The following is a 17698-nucleotide window of genomic DNA, read 5'->3' as shown; positions in this document are numbered from 1 at the left end:
TTAAGCACGCAATTACTTTTTTTATTTTCGGGAGATTTTCAGAAAATTTTAAATGATGATGATGATTGTCTGGTGAAAGAAAGATATGGCTGCTATTTCTAGCAGGTTGAGAGATTAAGTAAAGGTTTTTGTGCACTGTTCCTATGAGGATGGTTATGACATACAGTATGTCTGGCAATCAAGGCTTTGATTGACTGAAATGACATTTTAAATGCTTGTAACTACTTTAATATATATATATATATATAATTCAATAATAGGATAAAGTCTTTGTAAGAATTTATCAAGTAGTTAGCATGAAAAAACAAAACCTCATAAGGGAAAAATCCATCATTTATTCCCTATAAATATATCTATTTATATAAGGGCATTACTATACATGAATGCCTCATGCTAAGAGGGACTCATATATAGTAATGCTCTTATATAAATAAATAAATATGTATATATGTATGTATGTGTGTGTGTGTGTCAACATTCCATGGCTTTGTTTGGAGTGAAACAGTGTTACATTGACATTACAACTAGTTGTATTATGTTATATAATTTGTCTATCAATATCGAAATGTAGTAAAATTTCCATGTTTATCTATCCTCTATTTCTTACACTGTTTCTTTATTATTTCAGATTAACAGACAACATTGGCATACAGGATTTATTTTAAATTGGATACACCTTCAATATCTAATCTTTTAAAGTCTAAGGGAAAATTTTATGTATGACAGATATAACCCTATTAATTGATGGTGGAATTACTGTGAAATATTTGCTTTAATAGCAACGTTTCTCTACCTCACTGTCTGATGCTTTTCCCTTTTAATGAAACTTGATTAAATTTTTGAAGGTGTTTACAACACCTCTTAGATGTCAGTGAAGATTACAGTTGATAACAATAGACTGAGTTTTTATATTCTTTGAAGAGCTGTTCAAAATGTCAGAAACTACACCATATCTCTGTGAAATCTGTGGTAAAATTTTCCCTGAAATGATTCAATTACATAAACACATATGTATTCATACAGGGGAGAAATTTCACTGTGGTATCTGTGGTAAATCATTCTCTGCCAATAGTGACTTAAATAAACACCTACGTATCCATACAGGAGAGAAACCATTTCACTGTGATGTCTGTGGTAAATCATTTTCTTTAAATAGTTCCTTAACTAGACACAAACGTCTTCATACCGGAGAAAAACCATATCATTGTGATATCTGTGATGAATCATTCTCTGAGAGTGCTAAACTGAGTAGACATAAACGTATTCATACAGGAGAGAAATTTCACTGTGATATCTGTAGTAAATCATTTTCTGAGAGCACTAAACTAAATAGACATAAACGTATTCATACAGGCGAGAAGCCATATCACTGTAATTTCTGTGGTAAATCATTCTCTTATAACAATGTTTTGACTAACCATAAACGTATTCATACGTTGGAGAGACCATATCACTGCCATTTTTGTGATAAATCATTCTTGCGAAATAGTGACTTCACTAAACATATACGTATGCATACAGGCGAGAAACCATTTCAGTGTGATACCTGTGGCAAATCATTCTCTGCAAGTAGTGACTTAACTAAACACAGACGTATGCATACAGGAGAGAAACCGTTTCACTGTGATGTCTGTGGTACATCATTCTCCAGAAGTAGTAGCTTATCTATACATGTACGTATGCATACAGGAGAGAGGCCATTTCACTGTGATATCTGTGGTAAATCATTCACTCGTAATAGTATTTTAACTAACCACAAACGTATTCATACTGAGGTAAATCAGTCTCTAAAATTAGTGATTTAAGTGACCACAATCATATTCATACAGTTGAGAAACAATATCTGTGCAATATATATTATAAATCTTTTGCTCAACAAAGCAACTTAACTTCACATATATCTCTCCTTACAAAAGTGTGACTGTATTTTTGTTAGAATTGATTACCACTCACAACAACCGATAACATTTCAAGGTCATTTTCATTGCTAAACTATGGATTAGCCTTATGGACTTAACAGCAATCAGTGAACTTGTGACAAACTATATACTCATCATGGTTTCCCTTTTGAGGTAGTGTTTTACGGCCAGATGCCATTCTTTATGTGAACTCTATTAATAACCTCTTACATGAAATACACATACTTTATTTGGACACATGCTCTGTGTTAAAATTTATTTTTAAAATAACTTGTATAACTATAACTGTATTTGAAATGGACAGAAGATACAGAAGTATAATAACAAGCTGCTGTGACTATATTTTATTATCACCGTAGTGCTGAAATAACATATTGTGATATTTTAAATAAAAGCATAATCATATATATTCTCAGAGATCAGTAATATTGTTCAATTGTTATGTTATCAATAAATAAAATGTAAAAGAGACTTGTTCATCACAGCATAATAGAATATATGTATAAATTTGTGTGTGTGTGTCTGTCTCTCTCTCTATACATACATATATGCAGCATTTGTAAAAATGAATAGAAATATGTATCACTATAGAGTGCCATTGAAGGAAAACAAGCATAATTTGACCATGCAAAAACTCACTTTCTGCTTGATCATTTTCTTGTCAAAATGCATTTTTTCTATGGAAAATTATATATCATTTGAAAGTTCTGGATGAGAACTTAATTCGCATACTTCTAATCCAAATCTGACACATATCGTGCCTGGATCCCTCAATCACCCTGGTATTTCCACCCACTCAGAAAGTTTGACACTTTTTTTTTTTTCATCTACTGAACAGTGGCCATCATTCTAGTTTGATGCCCTGATGACTGGAGTAACAATATGATTGTAAACTGCTCTGAAGTCAAAGGGGGTGCACTAGAGAGAAGGAATTGCAGTAGCATCAAAATACTGGATCAGGTTATGAAGTTCATGCAGAATATGACAGTATATTTGATCAAAAATAGATTTAGTCCTGATGAAATACAATTTGATTTTATGCTTGGAAGAGGTAAGACAGATGCAATGTTCCTGGAGAGACAACTGCTGGAGAATTACTTGTAAAAGAGAAATTGCTGTATTTAGTGAGAGTCAGCAATGAATATAGTGTGAAAGTAGGTGTCCATCAATGCTAAATTTTCAGATCTTTCCTATTCATTATAGTGTTGCGAGTCATCAGAGAAGAGATTAAAAATGTGTACCTATGCGATCTGCTGTACATTAATAATCTAATTCTGAGAGTAGAATTGATAGCAGAATTAGAAAAGAAATTCCAAGCATGGAATTTCTAGAACTGAGCAGCATCAAGGTATACAGAGCAAAGACTAGAGTGTTGGTCTCTAGGAAAGAAGACAAGACCTCAGTATCATCAGGTAGATGACCTCGTTCACTATGCTGAAGAGCATAGGTGGGAACTCCATACATATAAGCTGTGGACATACAAGAAGGGTGATGGAGTCACAGGTGGACTTACAGAGAAGGTAAGAATTATATCTAGCAGATGAACCAGATAAATACACACTGGAAATAGATACTCTGAAATGCCCAGCTCACTTATTAGAAATAGTTGATTGCTTCTCTTAGAGAGGGGACTTAATTAACAGGGAAAGTGGTTGTTCAGAAAGTAGCTAGAATAAGAAACACGTGGAAAAGTTCAGCGAGCAATTAAATCTGTTGATAAGAGAAGTTTACTGTCTTGAAGTGAAGGGCACTTTGCATAATGCTTGCAGTCCGGGTTACAAGGATGATGATTCAAACTGTAAGCATTACCATTTACCTGCCCCAGATGATGCTGTATCTCATAGATTTGCTGGTTCAGTTTCCCTAGCCAGCATGCTAATTGTCCCTCCAGATTCCTCAGTGTCTTCAGCCACTTGAGTGCTGGATGGTCCATTCTGATGGTAAAGTGGGAACTATACAGGTACGGATAGAAAAAGCCAATGCTCTTCATCACTGCCAAAAGCTCTTTATGAGTTACGCAGTAGTTTCGTTCCGGTAGACTAAACTTTTTACTGTATTACGCCACCACATATTCTTTGTCACCCTCCCTCTGAGACAGTATTCCACAGATAACATGGCTACTGGTGTCACAATCCATTTTAAAAGGCTGGCTTGGGTCCTGGTATGGCAATACAGGAGAACTTATTAGCGCCTGTTTGAGTTTGTCAAAAGCGTTCCGTGTCATGGCAGTCCATTCAAACTTTTGGCTCTTTCCCAGCAGCTTGTAAAACGGTGCAGCCACCGTCACAAAGTCCTTTACAAAGCACCTGTCATAGGTGCACAGTCCTAGGAATCTCTTCAACTCGCTTCCACAAGTAGGAACTGGCCAATCTCCCACGGCTGCCACCTTCTCTGGGTTAGTATGGACACCATCTTCACCCACAACATGTTCCAGGTATCTTACTTTCTTCTGGAACAGACAGCATTTCTTCAGGTTCAACTTGAGGTTTGCAGCTCGAAACTTCTTAAATACCTCCAATAACTTCTCCAGTATCTGATCAAATGTTCGACCAAATACAATGATGTCATCAAGATAGATGAGTGCAGCCTGCCAGTGTAGGCCTCCAGTATTATTTCTCTTGCTCAAATTTTTCCATGTAACATTACATGTAACAGTCAAGTTTGGGTGCTTTTTTTTTTTTTTCAGAAATAACACATCAAGATTTCGGTCTGGAAGTGTTATCCTGTAGGATAAAAGTCAGCAAAACAACCATGATGTGGAAATACTTTTTGTTCCAATGTGTTTATGTGTTTGCACTAGTATTGAATTACTGTATGGTTGGAGAATTGATGTAATAATTTTATTATTTAAACATATTATTACAGAAGTGATTTTTAAGGATAATGCTAAGAATAGAGCCTGGACAGGATAAACAACCCCTATTTTGCAGAAAAAAGTGTAGGTGGCCAGCTATGAGACTCGAACTCACATCTCCGTGATTACGCGTACTTTAAATGCATTAAAAACATTGTAACACATTCAGGACATTATTTCAGAAAATTATCTCCGTTCTCTTTGAGCATATAAAAGTTAAATTTAGGTGGGGCAAAATGAGTAAGGCAAGATTGAATAAATGTTTTTTTGTAAAAATTAACACTTCCTTCTCCAAGCCTAGATTCGAAACCGAATCTAAGAATTCTCGGTCGTCCAAACCACCTTAGGCTTTTTTTTTTAATAGTTTCATAATTCACAATAAGAGAAAAGTCGAAAAATAGCTCAATATCAAAATCATTTAATTACGCTAAAAGAATTATTGTAGACCACGACAGTTCTGGAGTTTTATGTTCTGCTAGCTTTGCAGACATAAATGAGAGAAATTAATCAGTTTTACGTATCAATCGGTTGTTGCTAAATGTAGACCCTCGAGGACTTCGGTCAATCCATTGCACTGGATAGATGCAAAAAAAGAAAAACGTGTAAAACTGAACGAGCATTAAATACAAATGTTTCTACACAAAAATTATTTGTATTTCTATATTGATTTAATATCGTAACTCGGAAATAAATACTCAAATGCAAAAAGCAGAGCGAGGAGTTTACAATCATACTCTTACAACTACCATGTAAGAGGGATCACCGATAATTATTCAGTTTACGTTCGTAGAATCAAAACGTATTGTTGACAGTATTGATAACTTTGATTTTAGTTTCAGTTGTTTTTGTTTTTTCTTAGTACTTGTTTATTTTATATATTTTTTTAGGCGTACTTTTAGCTGCAAGTTTGGGATCTATTTTAAAACGGGGGCACCAGTATTTTCTTAACGAAACACTTTGAAACTTGGGACACTGGTAGAATGTGTCATATAAAACATCTTTTACTCTTAGTCTTCTTAACAAAAAAATGTACATCGTAAGTTATTCCATGTTAAAGTTGTCGTATTTCTGTAATTTCAACCAATCACTGACGTCTATTCAGCTGAATAGAGTTACTGCTGGGCGATCATAAAAATGTTATTCCCTGTGACATATTTCATCCGGTTTAATCGTAATTTATACGCATATATTGTTTATATAATAAATTACGCTGTGCGTATCTGTGTGTAACAATTTTAGAGTTCGGATTCTAGAGTTAGGGTTAGGGTATTAATACGATATACACCGTTACAGCGCTAACTGTTTTCAACTGAATAGACGTCAGTGATTAGTAGAAATTATCGAAATAAGACAATTTTTTACATGAAATAAATTCGAATACAAAATTTTTTTTCTGTTCTATAACACAAAATAGATAAGTATACGAAGTTTGAAAGTCTTTCGGTACCAAAAACACTACATAAAACATAAATGAAAACTGGTGCCCCCGTTTTGAAATAGATCCCAAGTTTGTTTTATGAAAGGAAAGAAGAAAGCAGTAAGGAATGCTAACTAGATAACCTGTCAGAAATACAGATTTATGTGTGGAAGACACAACTAGATGGTTTTATAAGTCGAGTAAATAATCATTTTCTCCAAAGCGAAGCTAGAAATCAGTTGTAAATTACAGATAAAGATGATGCGGGGTGACAAGGGTTAGTAAGGTATCAGACAATCTACTTTGTTGTATATAGTTATTTCCCTTTACTTAATTTAATTATTTATTCTTTGACGAACGTAAACTGAATAATTACTGGGATTACCTTCTTGATGGAGATTAGAAATGTTAAAAACGACGAGAAAAAATTATAAAATATATATCATTTAGAACATCTTATAGGTACTACTAAAGCAGCGCAGTCGCGCGTCCGCGCTAGCTAGTCTTGAGTGGTCGATCCTAACCCTATCCCTAACCCGCGTGTGCAAATGAATACGTGTTTAGGGTTAGGATCGACCACTCACGACTAGCTAGCGCGACTGCGCGTTCGTGTCCGCGCTGCTTTAGTAGTACCCATCTTATATATATATATATATATATATATACATAATAATAATATTAGGGATAAAATCCAAAATTACAGGTAAAAACTCAATTAAAATCAATTTATTAAAAATTAAAATTAAATTAAGCTTCACAGTATAAAATATATAATACTAAATATAATTTATATATAATACTATGTATTAATATAATTTATATATAATACTATATATTAATATATATATATATATATATACATATACTTGTGTGTGTATACATATGTGTATGTATATAAAGATGAATGTAATTACACTCAACAAAGAGTACGTTAAAAATAGAGGCGAATACGAATTGATGTCTAAAGAACGAAGAAGCTCTCTGAACGTTAATGTATATAAAACGTTTGAAAAACCCAATTTTAACGACTAAATAATTAATTGCTTTAAGAGTATGGTCGGCACCACTGATTCATTGTTGACATGTTGGAAAAGGTAAGTTGACAAAAATTTACTTGTATAAATCTCTAATAACGTGCGTAAATAACAGAATTATTAACCATAACATAATTCTATACTTTTCTTTGTCCTTTTTTTTCTCCTTTTCTTTCTTTGTCTTTCTTTTGTAAAATATATTCTTGTTTATATCTTGAATAAAAAAAATCATCTCTCATTACAAAATAAGGTAATTTTTCAGGTTAACACCCGCACGATCTTCACTAGGGTGTTAGGGTTAGGGAATTCCGTCACTAACCGTAACCCTAAAACTAACCCTATAACACCTTAGTGAAGATCGTGCAGGTGTTAATCTGAAGAATTACCCAAAATAAATAAAAATTCTATACAAGTGAAAACGCATATTGGAACAAATATTCGCCCATCGTCGTCGTCTAGCTGACTTTTACTCTTCAGAGTAATTACTTCCAAACCGAAATGTTGATCTGATATTTTGAAAAAGAAAAAATCCCCGACTGTTACATGTGATATGAATTAAATAACATATCCGGCGAACATTGGAGATAGATAGCACTAAGTTGGAATTTCTCCGTTTTGATAAGGATTTTTCAGATTTTTTTTTACGGTGCCCTTGGAAATGCTCTGGGTAAATTTTGTCAAAAAAATTTTGCGAAAACTATTGAAGCCTTTTCGGTTAAAAAAAAATGTACATATTTTTCAGACGAACAGGTGTGATTTAACGGTGATTTGGCGGTTGTTTCTAGCATATCACACAACCAGTAAGGTTGATAAAAATAAATTGTCATCATTTTTTCGTAGAACGAGTTTATGCTATTAATGAGACCATTTTTCGATAAAAAAAATTTTTTGTAATTACTCCAGTTCATTTCCAAAGGCAACGTAAGAAAAATAAAATTAAAAAATTCCCGTTAAAACGGAGAAACTGCAACTTGGTACTACCTATCTCTGACATCTGCCACGTTACCTTGACATTACAACCAGTTGTACTATGTTTATATAATTTGTCTATCAATACAGAAATGTAAAATTTCCATGTTTATCTTCTGTCTCTTATACTGTTTCTTTATTATTTCAGATTAACTGATAACGTTGGCATTCAGGATATATTTTTACATTGAATTCATCTTCGATATTTGTAATCTTTTGAAGTCTAAGGGGAAATTTCATATATGACAGATATAACCCATTGCTATTAATCGATGTTAGAATTACTGTGAAATACTGGCTTTAATAGCAACGTTTCTCTACCTCACTGTCTGATGCCTTTCCCTTTTAATGAAACTTGATTAAATTTTTGAAGGTGTTTACAACACCTCTTAGATATCAGTGAATATTACAGTTGATAACAATAGACTGAGTTTTTATATTCATTGAAGAGATGTTCAAAATGTTAGAAAAATAACCCCTTATCACTGTGAAATCTGTGGAAAATTTTCTTCTAAAATGATTAAATTACATAACCACACAGGGGAGAAGCGATTTCATTGTCATATCTGTGATAAATTATTCTCTACAAGTAGTGGCTTAACTAAACATGTACGTATGCATACAGGAGAGAAACCATTTCATTGTGATGTCTGTAGTAAATCATTTTCTGCAAGTAGCTCCTTAAGTAGACACAAACGTCTTCATACAGGAGAAAAACCATATCAATGTGATATCTGTGATAAATCGTTCTCTGACAGCACTAAACTGAGTAGACATAAACGTATTCATACAGGAGAAAAACCATATCACTGTGATTCCTGTGGTAAATCATTCGCAGGAAGTAATGACTTATGGAAGCACATACGTATTCACACAGGAGAGAAACCATATAAGTGTGATACCTGTGGCAAATCTTTCTGCCATTCCAATGATTTAACTACCCACAAACGTATTCATACAGGCGAGAAACCATATAAGTGTGATATCTGTGATAAATCTTTTTCTCATTCCACTGATTTAACTACCCACAAGCGTATTCATACGGGTGAGAAACCATTTCACTGTCATATCTGTAGTAAATCATTCACTGGACGTAGTGCCTTAACTAAACACCTACGTATGCATTCAGGAGAGAAACCATTTCGCTGTGATGTCTGTGGTAAATCATTCTCTGAAAACCCTAGATTAATTAGACATAAACATATTCACACAGGGGAGAAGCCATTTCACTGTAATTTATGTGGTAAATCATTCTCTTACAATGATCTTTTAACCAACCATAAACGTATTCATACGTTAGAGAGACCACATCACTGCCATATTTGTGGTAAATCATTCTTACGGAATGGTGACTTAACTAAACATGTACGTATGCATACAGGTGAGAAACCTTTTCCTTGTGATACATGTGGCAAATCATTCTCTGCAAGTAGTGACTTGGCTAAACATAAGCGTATTCACACTGGAGAAAAACCATTCTGCTGTGATGTTTGTGGCAGATCATTCTCCAGAGCTAGTATCCTATCGAAACACATACGTGTACATACAGGAGAGAAGCCATATCAGTGTGATATCTGTGGTAAACCATTCACTCATAAAAGTGTTTTAACTATCCACCAACGTGTTCATAGTGGGGAGAAACCGTTTCGTTGTCATATCTGTGGTAAATCATTCTCTGGAAGTAGTGACTTAACGAAACACAATCGTATTCATACAGGGGAGAAGCCATATCTATGTGATATCTGTGGTAAGTCTTTTGCTGAAAAACGCAACTTAACCGCACATATATCTATCCATACAAAAATGTGACTGTCTCTTAGAATTGGTTACTGCTCACAACAACAGTCAACATTTTACGACCATTTTCATCGTTAAATCCTGGTTTAGCCACGTGAACTGAACAGTAATTAATGAACCAGTGACATACTATATACTCACCATGATTCCCTTTTTGAGGTACTCTTTTGCAGCATATGAGATATATGTAGTTTATTTGGACACATCCACTTTGTTAAAATTCACAATATTAAAAAAAAATAACTTGTATATCCATAAATGTATTCAAACTGGACTGAAGATATAACATTGTGAAAGCAAGCTGCAGTGACTATATTTTTTATCATCACAATTACATCTACATTGCTGAGATAACATGATATATTAAATAAAAGCATACTTATGTATATTCCATATTTTTCCAGGTCAGTGAAAAATACTGTTGATACCTATATCTAAAAAAAAAAAAAAAGGAGCACTCCATTGGTTACGATGACAAGGGTTCCAGCTGATACGATCAATGGAACAGCTTGCTTGTGAAATTAACGTGCAAGTAGCTGAGCATTCCACAGACGTGTATCTTTAATGTAGTTCTCAGGGAGATTCAGCGTGACACAGGGTGTGACAAGGCTGGCCCTTTGAAATACAGGTACTACTCATTTTTGCCAGCTGAGTGGACTGGAGCAACGTGAAATAAAGTGTCTTGCTCAAGGACACAACATGTCACTGAGAATTGAACTTATGATCATGAACCAACTACCCTAACCACTAAGCCATGCACCTTCACTGATACCTATATATGATATAGGTAAATAATTGAGAAATTTGTCTTGTATGCTGAAAGAGAACAGAGATAATTTTCTGAAATTGCCTTCAAAATGCAGATCTCTGTGTGTGTGTGTGTGCGTGTATATACATATATGTATATGGACAGTTGACGATTTTCCTTCTTCTCCAGACTTTTCCCTTTCTCCTTTCTCAAGCCATGCTTGAGACATTAAAGACTCCCTTCGTTCACTGAGCATCTAACTAATATAATTCTTGTGCACGTCCTCACACGCGTTTCGTTTTCTTTTTCCTCTCTATTTGTTTTTTTGAATTGAGTATTTGTATCTACCAGCACTTTATTATCTCCCTTTCTTTCAATTTTTTTTCTTCTAATCATTCGCCAATGCTTGACTGCTAAATCTACAAGATTTTTTTCCCTTCACTCTGTTTATTTTCTCATGTTCCTTTCTGTTGAAGAGTGTAGGCTCAAAACGAAAAAAGACTTTTCCATTTTCCCGAGCGTCAAACTAATATACCTGCTCGTTGTTCATACACCTGTCTTTGTCTTTTGTGTTCCTATAAATTATAAAAAGCAAAAGTTGTCTGTACATTGACCACTAATTTCACCAAATAAAATTGATAAGTTTTTTTTTTTTTTTTTTTTTTTTTTTTTTTTGTGTGTATTTTCAACTAATCTGACCTCTGTCATGTTCATTATGGTCTTTTTTTTTTTTTAAATCCTGAGTTGAGAGTAGGAATTAAATTACCTTTAGAATTTGAAGTTCAGAAGTGTGGGAGTTGTGAGAATAATTTATGGACTGGTCACTCTTCTATTGCATCAGTTATGTTGAGAAAAGAAAACTAAAACAACAATTGGAGTGGGAGTGACAGAGATGCTATATGCAGGCAATTGTTTTAGTTTATTAGTTTCACAGACATATAAATACATATATGAAATTATGTATATGTGTGTATGTATATATACATGGTGTGATAGGTAAATTGTCACCATTTTATATTTTTAATTATGCGCATTATATTGTTTTTTTGTTGTTGTTGACTACACAGTATAGTAGGGTCAATAGACCACTGTCTGTAAAACAAAAAAAATTTAAAAAAACAGCACCATAATGCAATTCACTCTCCCAGAAATTTGGCAACGACATGCTGTACTGCTTGGCATTTGTGCTGGAAGCTCCAATACAAACATTTCAGTGTTTGGGTGTCAATCCGAAAACGGTGCAGAGGATTCGGAAAGAGTTGGACGAATCTAATGGTGATTACGAAGGTACAGCAGCTCGGAAAACTCACTCTGATCATTCTGATAAGAACTCCTGAATTTGTTGGTGAGATCCAGGTCATGATTGACAACAATCCCTTGAAATCAACCAGGGACATGGGGGTGTCTGGGTTTCTTACCTGGCAGGTAATGAAGGAAGATATTTGGTTTTCCTCATACAAGATATTGTATACAAATTATATTAAATATCAAATAAATTCATAGTGTATATAAATTAGTAAAATATAAAATATTTATTTATTTATACATAAAAATAGGGGTGGGGTCACTGAGGATATTATGTGGCCATGAGGTGGGCGGTGGCCCAAAAGGTTTGAGAACCTCTGGCCTACATCAAGTGTCTGGAGAAGGTAGTGCTGCCCTGGGTCAAGAGGGTGGCTGCTAGAAGACAGGACTCTGCACCATGCCACACGAGCAGGAGAACCCAGATAATTTCTGTGACCACATCACTCCTAACACCTTGCCACCTAACTCTCCAGACTGCAACCCCCTTGATTATTATGCAAGAGGCCAACAAAACTTGTAACACCAAAGATGAACTGAAGGCAAGGATTATGGTAACATTCACTTAAACAAGGAGATCGTCCAAAAGAGTTGCAGGAGATTCCGAAGTCGTCTGGAGGCTGTCGTTGAAGCCAATGGCAATTTTATTGAATAAATTTACTCTTTGGTATTTCAAGATATTTTAATGTAATTTTGATAAATATATCTGTTAAAATGAACTGTCAGTGTTCTTTTCATTTTTGCGTACTCTCAGGTCTCAAATAATAGGGATGTTGGTGTAAGCAGGTAGGCTGGACATTTGCTTAAATTCATATAAGCGGGTGTCAGTAACTGTATAATGTATGTACGAAAATTAGGTAAAATAAACATCTTAAAACACATATAATGAGGCAAGTGAAATTATTACATACGTGTGCTTCAAGCGTTCAGTTTAGTTAAGATATACATTTGGATAAAAATAAGACATTTGTTAATTATGGGAATTTTTTTTAAAACTGCTGCGAACAAAACAGATATTGATACAAACAACACGTCTTAAAAAGAAAGAAAAGTAAAACATAATGAAAATTACCGTTTCATGAGCTTGCAGTGTTTATTATACTATACATAATTAAACATGGCACAGACTCATGATTTTTCGCCACTGTGGGCATGAGATGAGTCGGAAGGAAAGGAATGTGACGTCAACGGTCAAGCGGCCTGACCGGAACAAGAGGTGGGAAAGAGGAAATGAGGGAAGCAACACCAGGGTCGTCCTCCTTTGGCCTGGCGCAGTTGCCGCGAACGAACATCAGTGAAGCAAGCTAGAGGGATTGGTAGTAGCAGCTGCTAGCATTAGGTGCGACGGGCAGGGCACGTGTTTTGAATTTAGTACAGCTGGACAGTTGACAACGAGAGGTAGGTGAATCGTATCTTATTTCCTCGCATTACAGTCCCCTCGTACCACAATTCTATTAGTCGGAATGTCGTCCTCCGTGCAGTAAAAGAAAATGTCTCACAGCCCTATCACTTTGCTTGGCAAGCTTATCGGGAGGCCTCCTGCCTCTACTTTGGTGACCACCTCATCACATCTGCATCTGGAGTCCAACAGGGTAGCTCACTTGAACCTGCTCTTTTTGCACTGGGTATTGATAATGCTTCCAAGATGGGAGCTGACCTGGACTTAATTGTTTGGTTTCTTGATGATACTTGTCTGTGGGGAGGGGCTCCTGATAAGGTCCTTGCAACTGCAAAGACGATGATTGAGAAACTTGGTCATAGGGGCCTTAATGTTAACAGTTCCAAATGCGAGTTCCTCGACCATCCAGTTTCACATCAGTAGACTACAAACCTGTTTACAAACTCCTCCCCATCTATCGCGGTTCCTCCTTCATCAGTGTGTTGTCCTCTTGGAGCCCCAATTACTGGCCGAGCTTTTGAGTCCATCTTTTGATTCAAGATGACTAACCTTGAGCAACTTTTGAAAAACCTTGGGGTAATTGAGCGTCACGAGCAAGTGCTTGTTTCTATCTCTTCCCTGTTTTCTTTCCTTCACCAACGCTTGTTCCCCTTTGGTAGGCAGCATCCTCTCCCCTCCAACATGGTACAGTTCCAAGAGGGAGGTGGCTGAAGCTCTTGCAGTGGAGAGAGCTGGGTTTATCAGTTACTGTTACAGTTGAGGATAGACGGAAGCAGAGAGTATAGGACAATCTGCGCTCAGATGTTGAATTGATGTTTTTCCCTTCTTTTTCTTTTCTTGTTCCTCTTTTTCCGTTTTTATTTTTGGATATTGTCTAAGAATGATTGGTAAGACTTACAATCGATTCTTCTTTTCGCATAACTCTTACACTCTGAAAAAAAAAAAAGTTAGCCAATTTAACGCCATTAACATTCAGGTAAATTCTCTCTTTAGACATCGATTCGGATCTGTCTCTATTTTTAAAGTATCACTTTAAAATATGGTTTTAACATTTGAGTATTTATTTCCTACCGGAGACATTAAATCAATATAGAAATTCTAACCATAATTCTGTGTAGAAACATCTGCATTTAATTATACACATTCTCTCTTTGTATATCAATTCAGTGCTGTGGATTGACCAAACTTTGGCACTGTCATGCTATTAGCTGTCAGAAGTGAAAGTGCTCACTGCGAGTGAAGTATCTGTCTGTCTGCCTGCATGCCTCTGTGTGTCCGTCTGTCTGCCTGCTGGTTTGAGTTGATACTTTGGCTTACTTACTTACTGATATCTATCTACTATCTATCTATCTATCTATCAATCACTCGTCCACCTTATTAGAAAACACAAATTTAATATAAAAACATATTTCCTGAAATTGCAAATTATTTAAAATATAAAAATATAATTTTCAACAGAGAGAATTTATCAAAATAGAAAACAAATGAAGTTTGAAGTTTAAAAATAATAGGATCGACCACTCACGACTAGCTAGCGCGGACGCGCGACTGCGCGTTCGGGACCACTCTGCTTTAGTAGTACCCTTATACTCTGTGTGTTTTCAAACGCATGGATATAGGTGTCAAATTTGTTCCAATAACTTTCGAGTAATAGATAGATAGAGAGACAGACAGACAGACAGACATATAGCTCGCTCCGGCCAGTCATGGTATTAGCTGTCAGTAGCCAAAGAATCGACAGACCAGCAACAGGCATGCAGGCAGACAGACAGATACTTCACTAGCAGTGAGCACTTTCACTTCTGACAGCTAATAGCATGACAGTGCCCAAACTTTTAATAGGTCTACTTTCAGCAATAACCGCTTGATAAGTAAAATTCCTCTTTTAATTAAAACTGAATAGCACGACATAGAACAGTCGTGATCTACAATAATTATTCTTTCAGCGTAATTAAGAGATTTTGATATCGGAATTATTATTCTCGAAGTTTTTCTTCTTAGCATAGTGAATCATTATCTTATTATAAAACAATATATAGTAAGGTAACACATATATCTAATATACGTCTAAACAAAGGATAAGAGTAATGCCGTGATATACACATATATCTTTGATGCAAAGAGCAGGTAAAGACAACGAAGTTAGATAGATTGGTTCATTGTGATTAGATACGAATTGATGTCTAAAGACTGGAAAAGATAAGATATCCCAACATTTATGTCGTAGAATAAAAGGGGTTAAAACGTTTGAAATTCCCAATCTTACAACGAGATAACTTCTTTTGGAGTTTGGTTGATACATTGATTTACTGTTGACATGCTAGAAACGGTAAGCTGACAAAGATTTACTTATATGTAATGATATGTATGAAAAACAGAATTATTATGTGAACTTTTTAACCATAAAATCTATGCAAGTGACAACAGAATGTTAGAACAATGATATTCACTCGCCGTCCCCGTCTTCTTGTTGACTTTCACCTGCAGGATAATACTTCCAAGCTGAAATGTTGACCTGTTGTTTTTGAAAGAAATAAAATACTTCAGTGTTACATGTAATATAAAGTAAATTACAGATTTGCTAATTGAAAACATTTTCATGTTGCTAGTCATGCATGGATATTCTCTTCCACATTGCATGATGCTCTGAAATCTCTGATTAAACATAATTTAAACAATAAGAATACATAAAATTCTAACGATTTTTATTTGTGTAGGAAGTTTAATTCTAATCTCTTCTTTTTTTTTTTTTTTCGTGTGTGTTGATTTGATGTGTATATTTTGTAATAACCCCAATTCACCGGTGGTCGGCGTGTGGAATGTGACAGAACTGTCTGCAATGAGAAACATGATTTTGGGTGACTTCCGATGTCTATTTAGTGATGGTCCAGAATAAACTTATTGATTTATGTAGTTATAGTAATTTATTTAATTAAGTATTTGAGACAAAGTGATGGTGTGTAGAATTAATATGAATGACGATAGAGAAAGGGAGATAGAAATTTACAGCTTAAAAAATAAATGGAAATTCCTACGGGACCTGCTGAAGTCTACGGACCAAGTCTCGGACTGGGACAGGGGTCTTGTCAGACGAAAGATGAGATCATAGTAGAACAGTTGTTGTGTTGGCACTCCGTCACTTGCGACGTCGAGGGTTCCAGTTGATCCGATCAACGGAACAGCCTGCTCGTGAAATTAAAGTGCAAGTGGCTGAGCACTCCACAGACACGTGTACCCTTAACGTAGTTCTCTGGGATATTCAGCGTGACACAGTGTGACAAGGCTGACCCTTTGAATTACAGGCACAACAGAAACAGGAAGAAAGAGTGAGAGAAAGTTGTGGTGAAAGAGTACAACAGGGTTCGCCACCATCCCCTGCCGGAGCCTCGTGGAGCTTTAGGTGTTTTCGCTCAATAAACACTCACAACGCCCGGTTTGGGAATCGAAACCGCGAGTCCGCTGCCCTAACCACTGGGCCATTGCGCCTCCACAGTAGAACAGTGAGGTGGACATAACCATTACAGCAAAGAGGCAGGTCTGGAAAGAGTGGAAGAATGGAGATAGCAGAGAATTATAACGGTTAGACATAAAGGAAGCTAAGCAGAACATTACCAATGTTCTATGACATGTGGATGAGAGACATGAAGTATTCTGTATTGCAAAGCAAATTTACTAGTTGGTACCACATTAAATGCACCCGGTTCAATTTATAAAATGGTTGGCCTAAGAAATGTTTGTTTCTTCTTGTGAAGAGTTTCACTGAGTCCTACCCCATTCTATGTTAGCTCTTCCATGCACATACATCCATTCAGCTTTATTCCAGCACATTTTCCACTTGTTCTAACCATTTCATGGGTACATTTATGGTGGTAGCCATATAGTTTAAAACCTGCCAGTTAGAGTTGGGCTTCCAACCACGAGTGCACAGCTTTGTGTCTGTTTTGCATCTGAAAGGAAAAATGTCTAAGTGATTACTTCTCAAACATAGCTAGTTGCTTCAACTTATATCATTGCTATTTGCCCTCCTCTACTAATGTATTTTTACAGATTTATCAGCATCATCATCATCATCATCGTTTAACGTCCGCTTTCCATGCTAGCATGGGTTGGACGATTTGACTGAGGACTGGTGAAACCGGATGGCAACACCAGGCTCCAATCTAATTTGGCAGAGTTTCTACAGCTGGATGCCCTTCCTAACGCCAACCACTCAGAGAGTGTAGTGGGTGCTTTTACGTGTCACCCGCATGAAAACGGCC

General features: G+C 35.7%; 3 protein-coding genes across 3 annotated transcripts in view; 2 read left to right on the top strand and 1 right to left on the bottom strand.

Moving 5' to 3' along the window:
• LOC106872441 (zinc finger protein 721) overlaps positions 1–11385 on the top strand; it is a 15103-nt gene extending 3718 nt beyond the window's left edge. The window contains exons 2-3 of the mRNA XM_052967490.1: positions 629–1628; positions 8743–11385. Of these exons, the coding sequence (XP_052823450.1) occupies positions 933–1628; positions 8743–10002 (1956 nt within the window). The 5' untranslated portion in view covers positions 629–932 and the 3' untranslated portion in view covers positions 10003–11385. The remainder of the gene's footprint in view (positions 1–628; positions 1629–8742) is intronic.
• The window catches only part of LOC106872433 (zinc finger protein 208), a 43597-nt gene that overhangs the window by 9722 nt on the left and 16177 nt on the right, over positions 1–17698 (bottom strand). Inside the window, exon 3 of the mRNA XM_052967681.1 lies at positions 3980–4642. Within this exon, the coding sequence (XP_052823641.1) occupies positions 3980–4642 (663 nt within the window). The remainder of the gene's footprint in view (positions 1–3979; positions 4643–17698) is intronic.
• The window catches only part of LOC128247635 (zinc finger protein 271-like), an 8148-nt gene continuing 5152 nt past the window's right edge, over positions 14703–17698 (top strand). Inside the window, exon 1 of the mRNA XM_052967491.1 lies at positions 14703–15768. The gene's annotated coding sequence lies outside the window, so the exon portion shown is untranslated. The remainder of the gene's footprint in view (positions 15769–17698) is intronic.

Source organism: Octopus bimaculoides, chromosome 4 (genome assembly GCF_001194135.2).
Source record: "Octopus bimaculoides isolate UCB-OBI-ISO-001 chromosome 4, ASM119413v2, whole genome shotgun sequence".
NCBI lineage: Eukaryota > Metazoa > Mollusca > Cephalopoda > Octopoda > Octopodidae > Octopus > Octopus bimaculoides.
The sequence above is the reverse complement of the archived record's forward strand: the minus strand, read 5'-3'. Positions and strand labels throughout refer to the sequence as shown.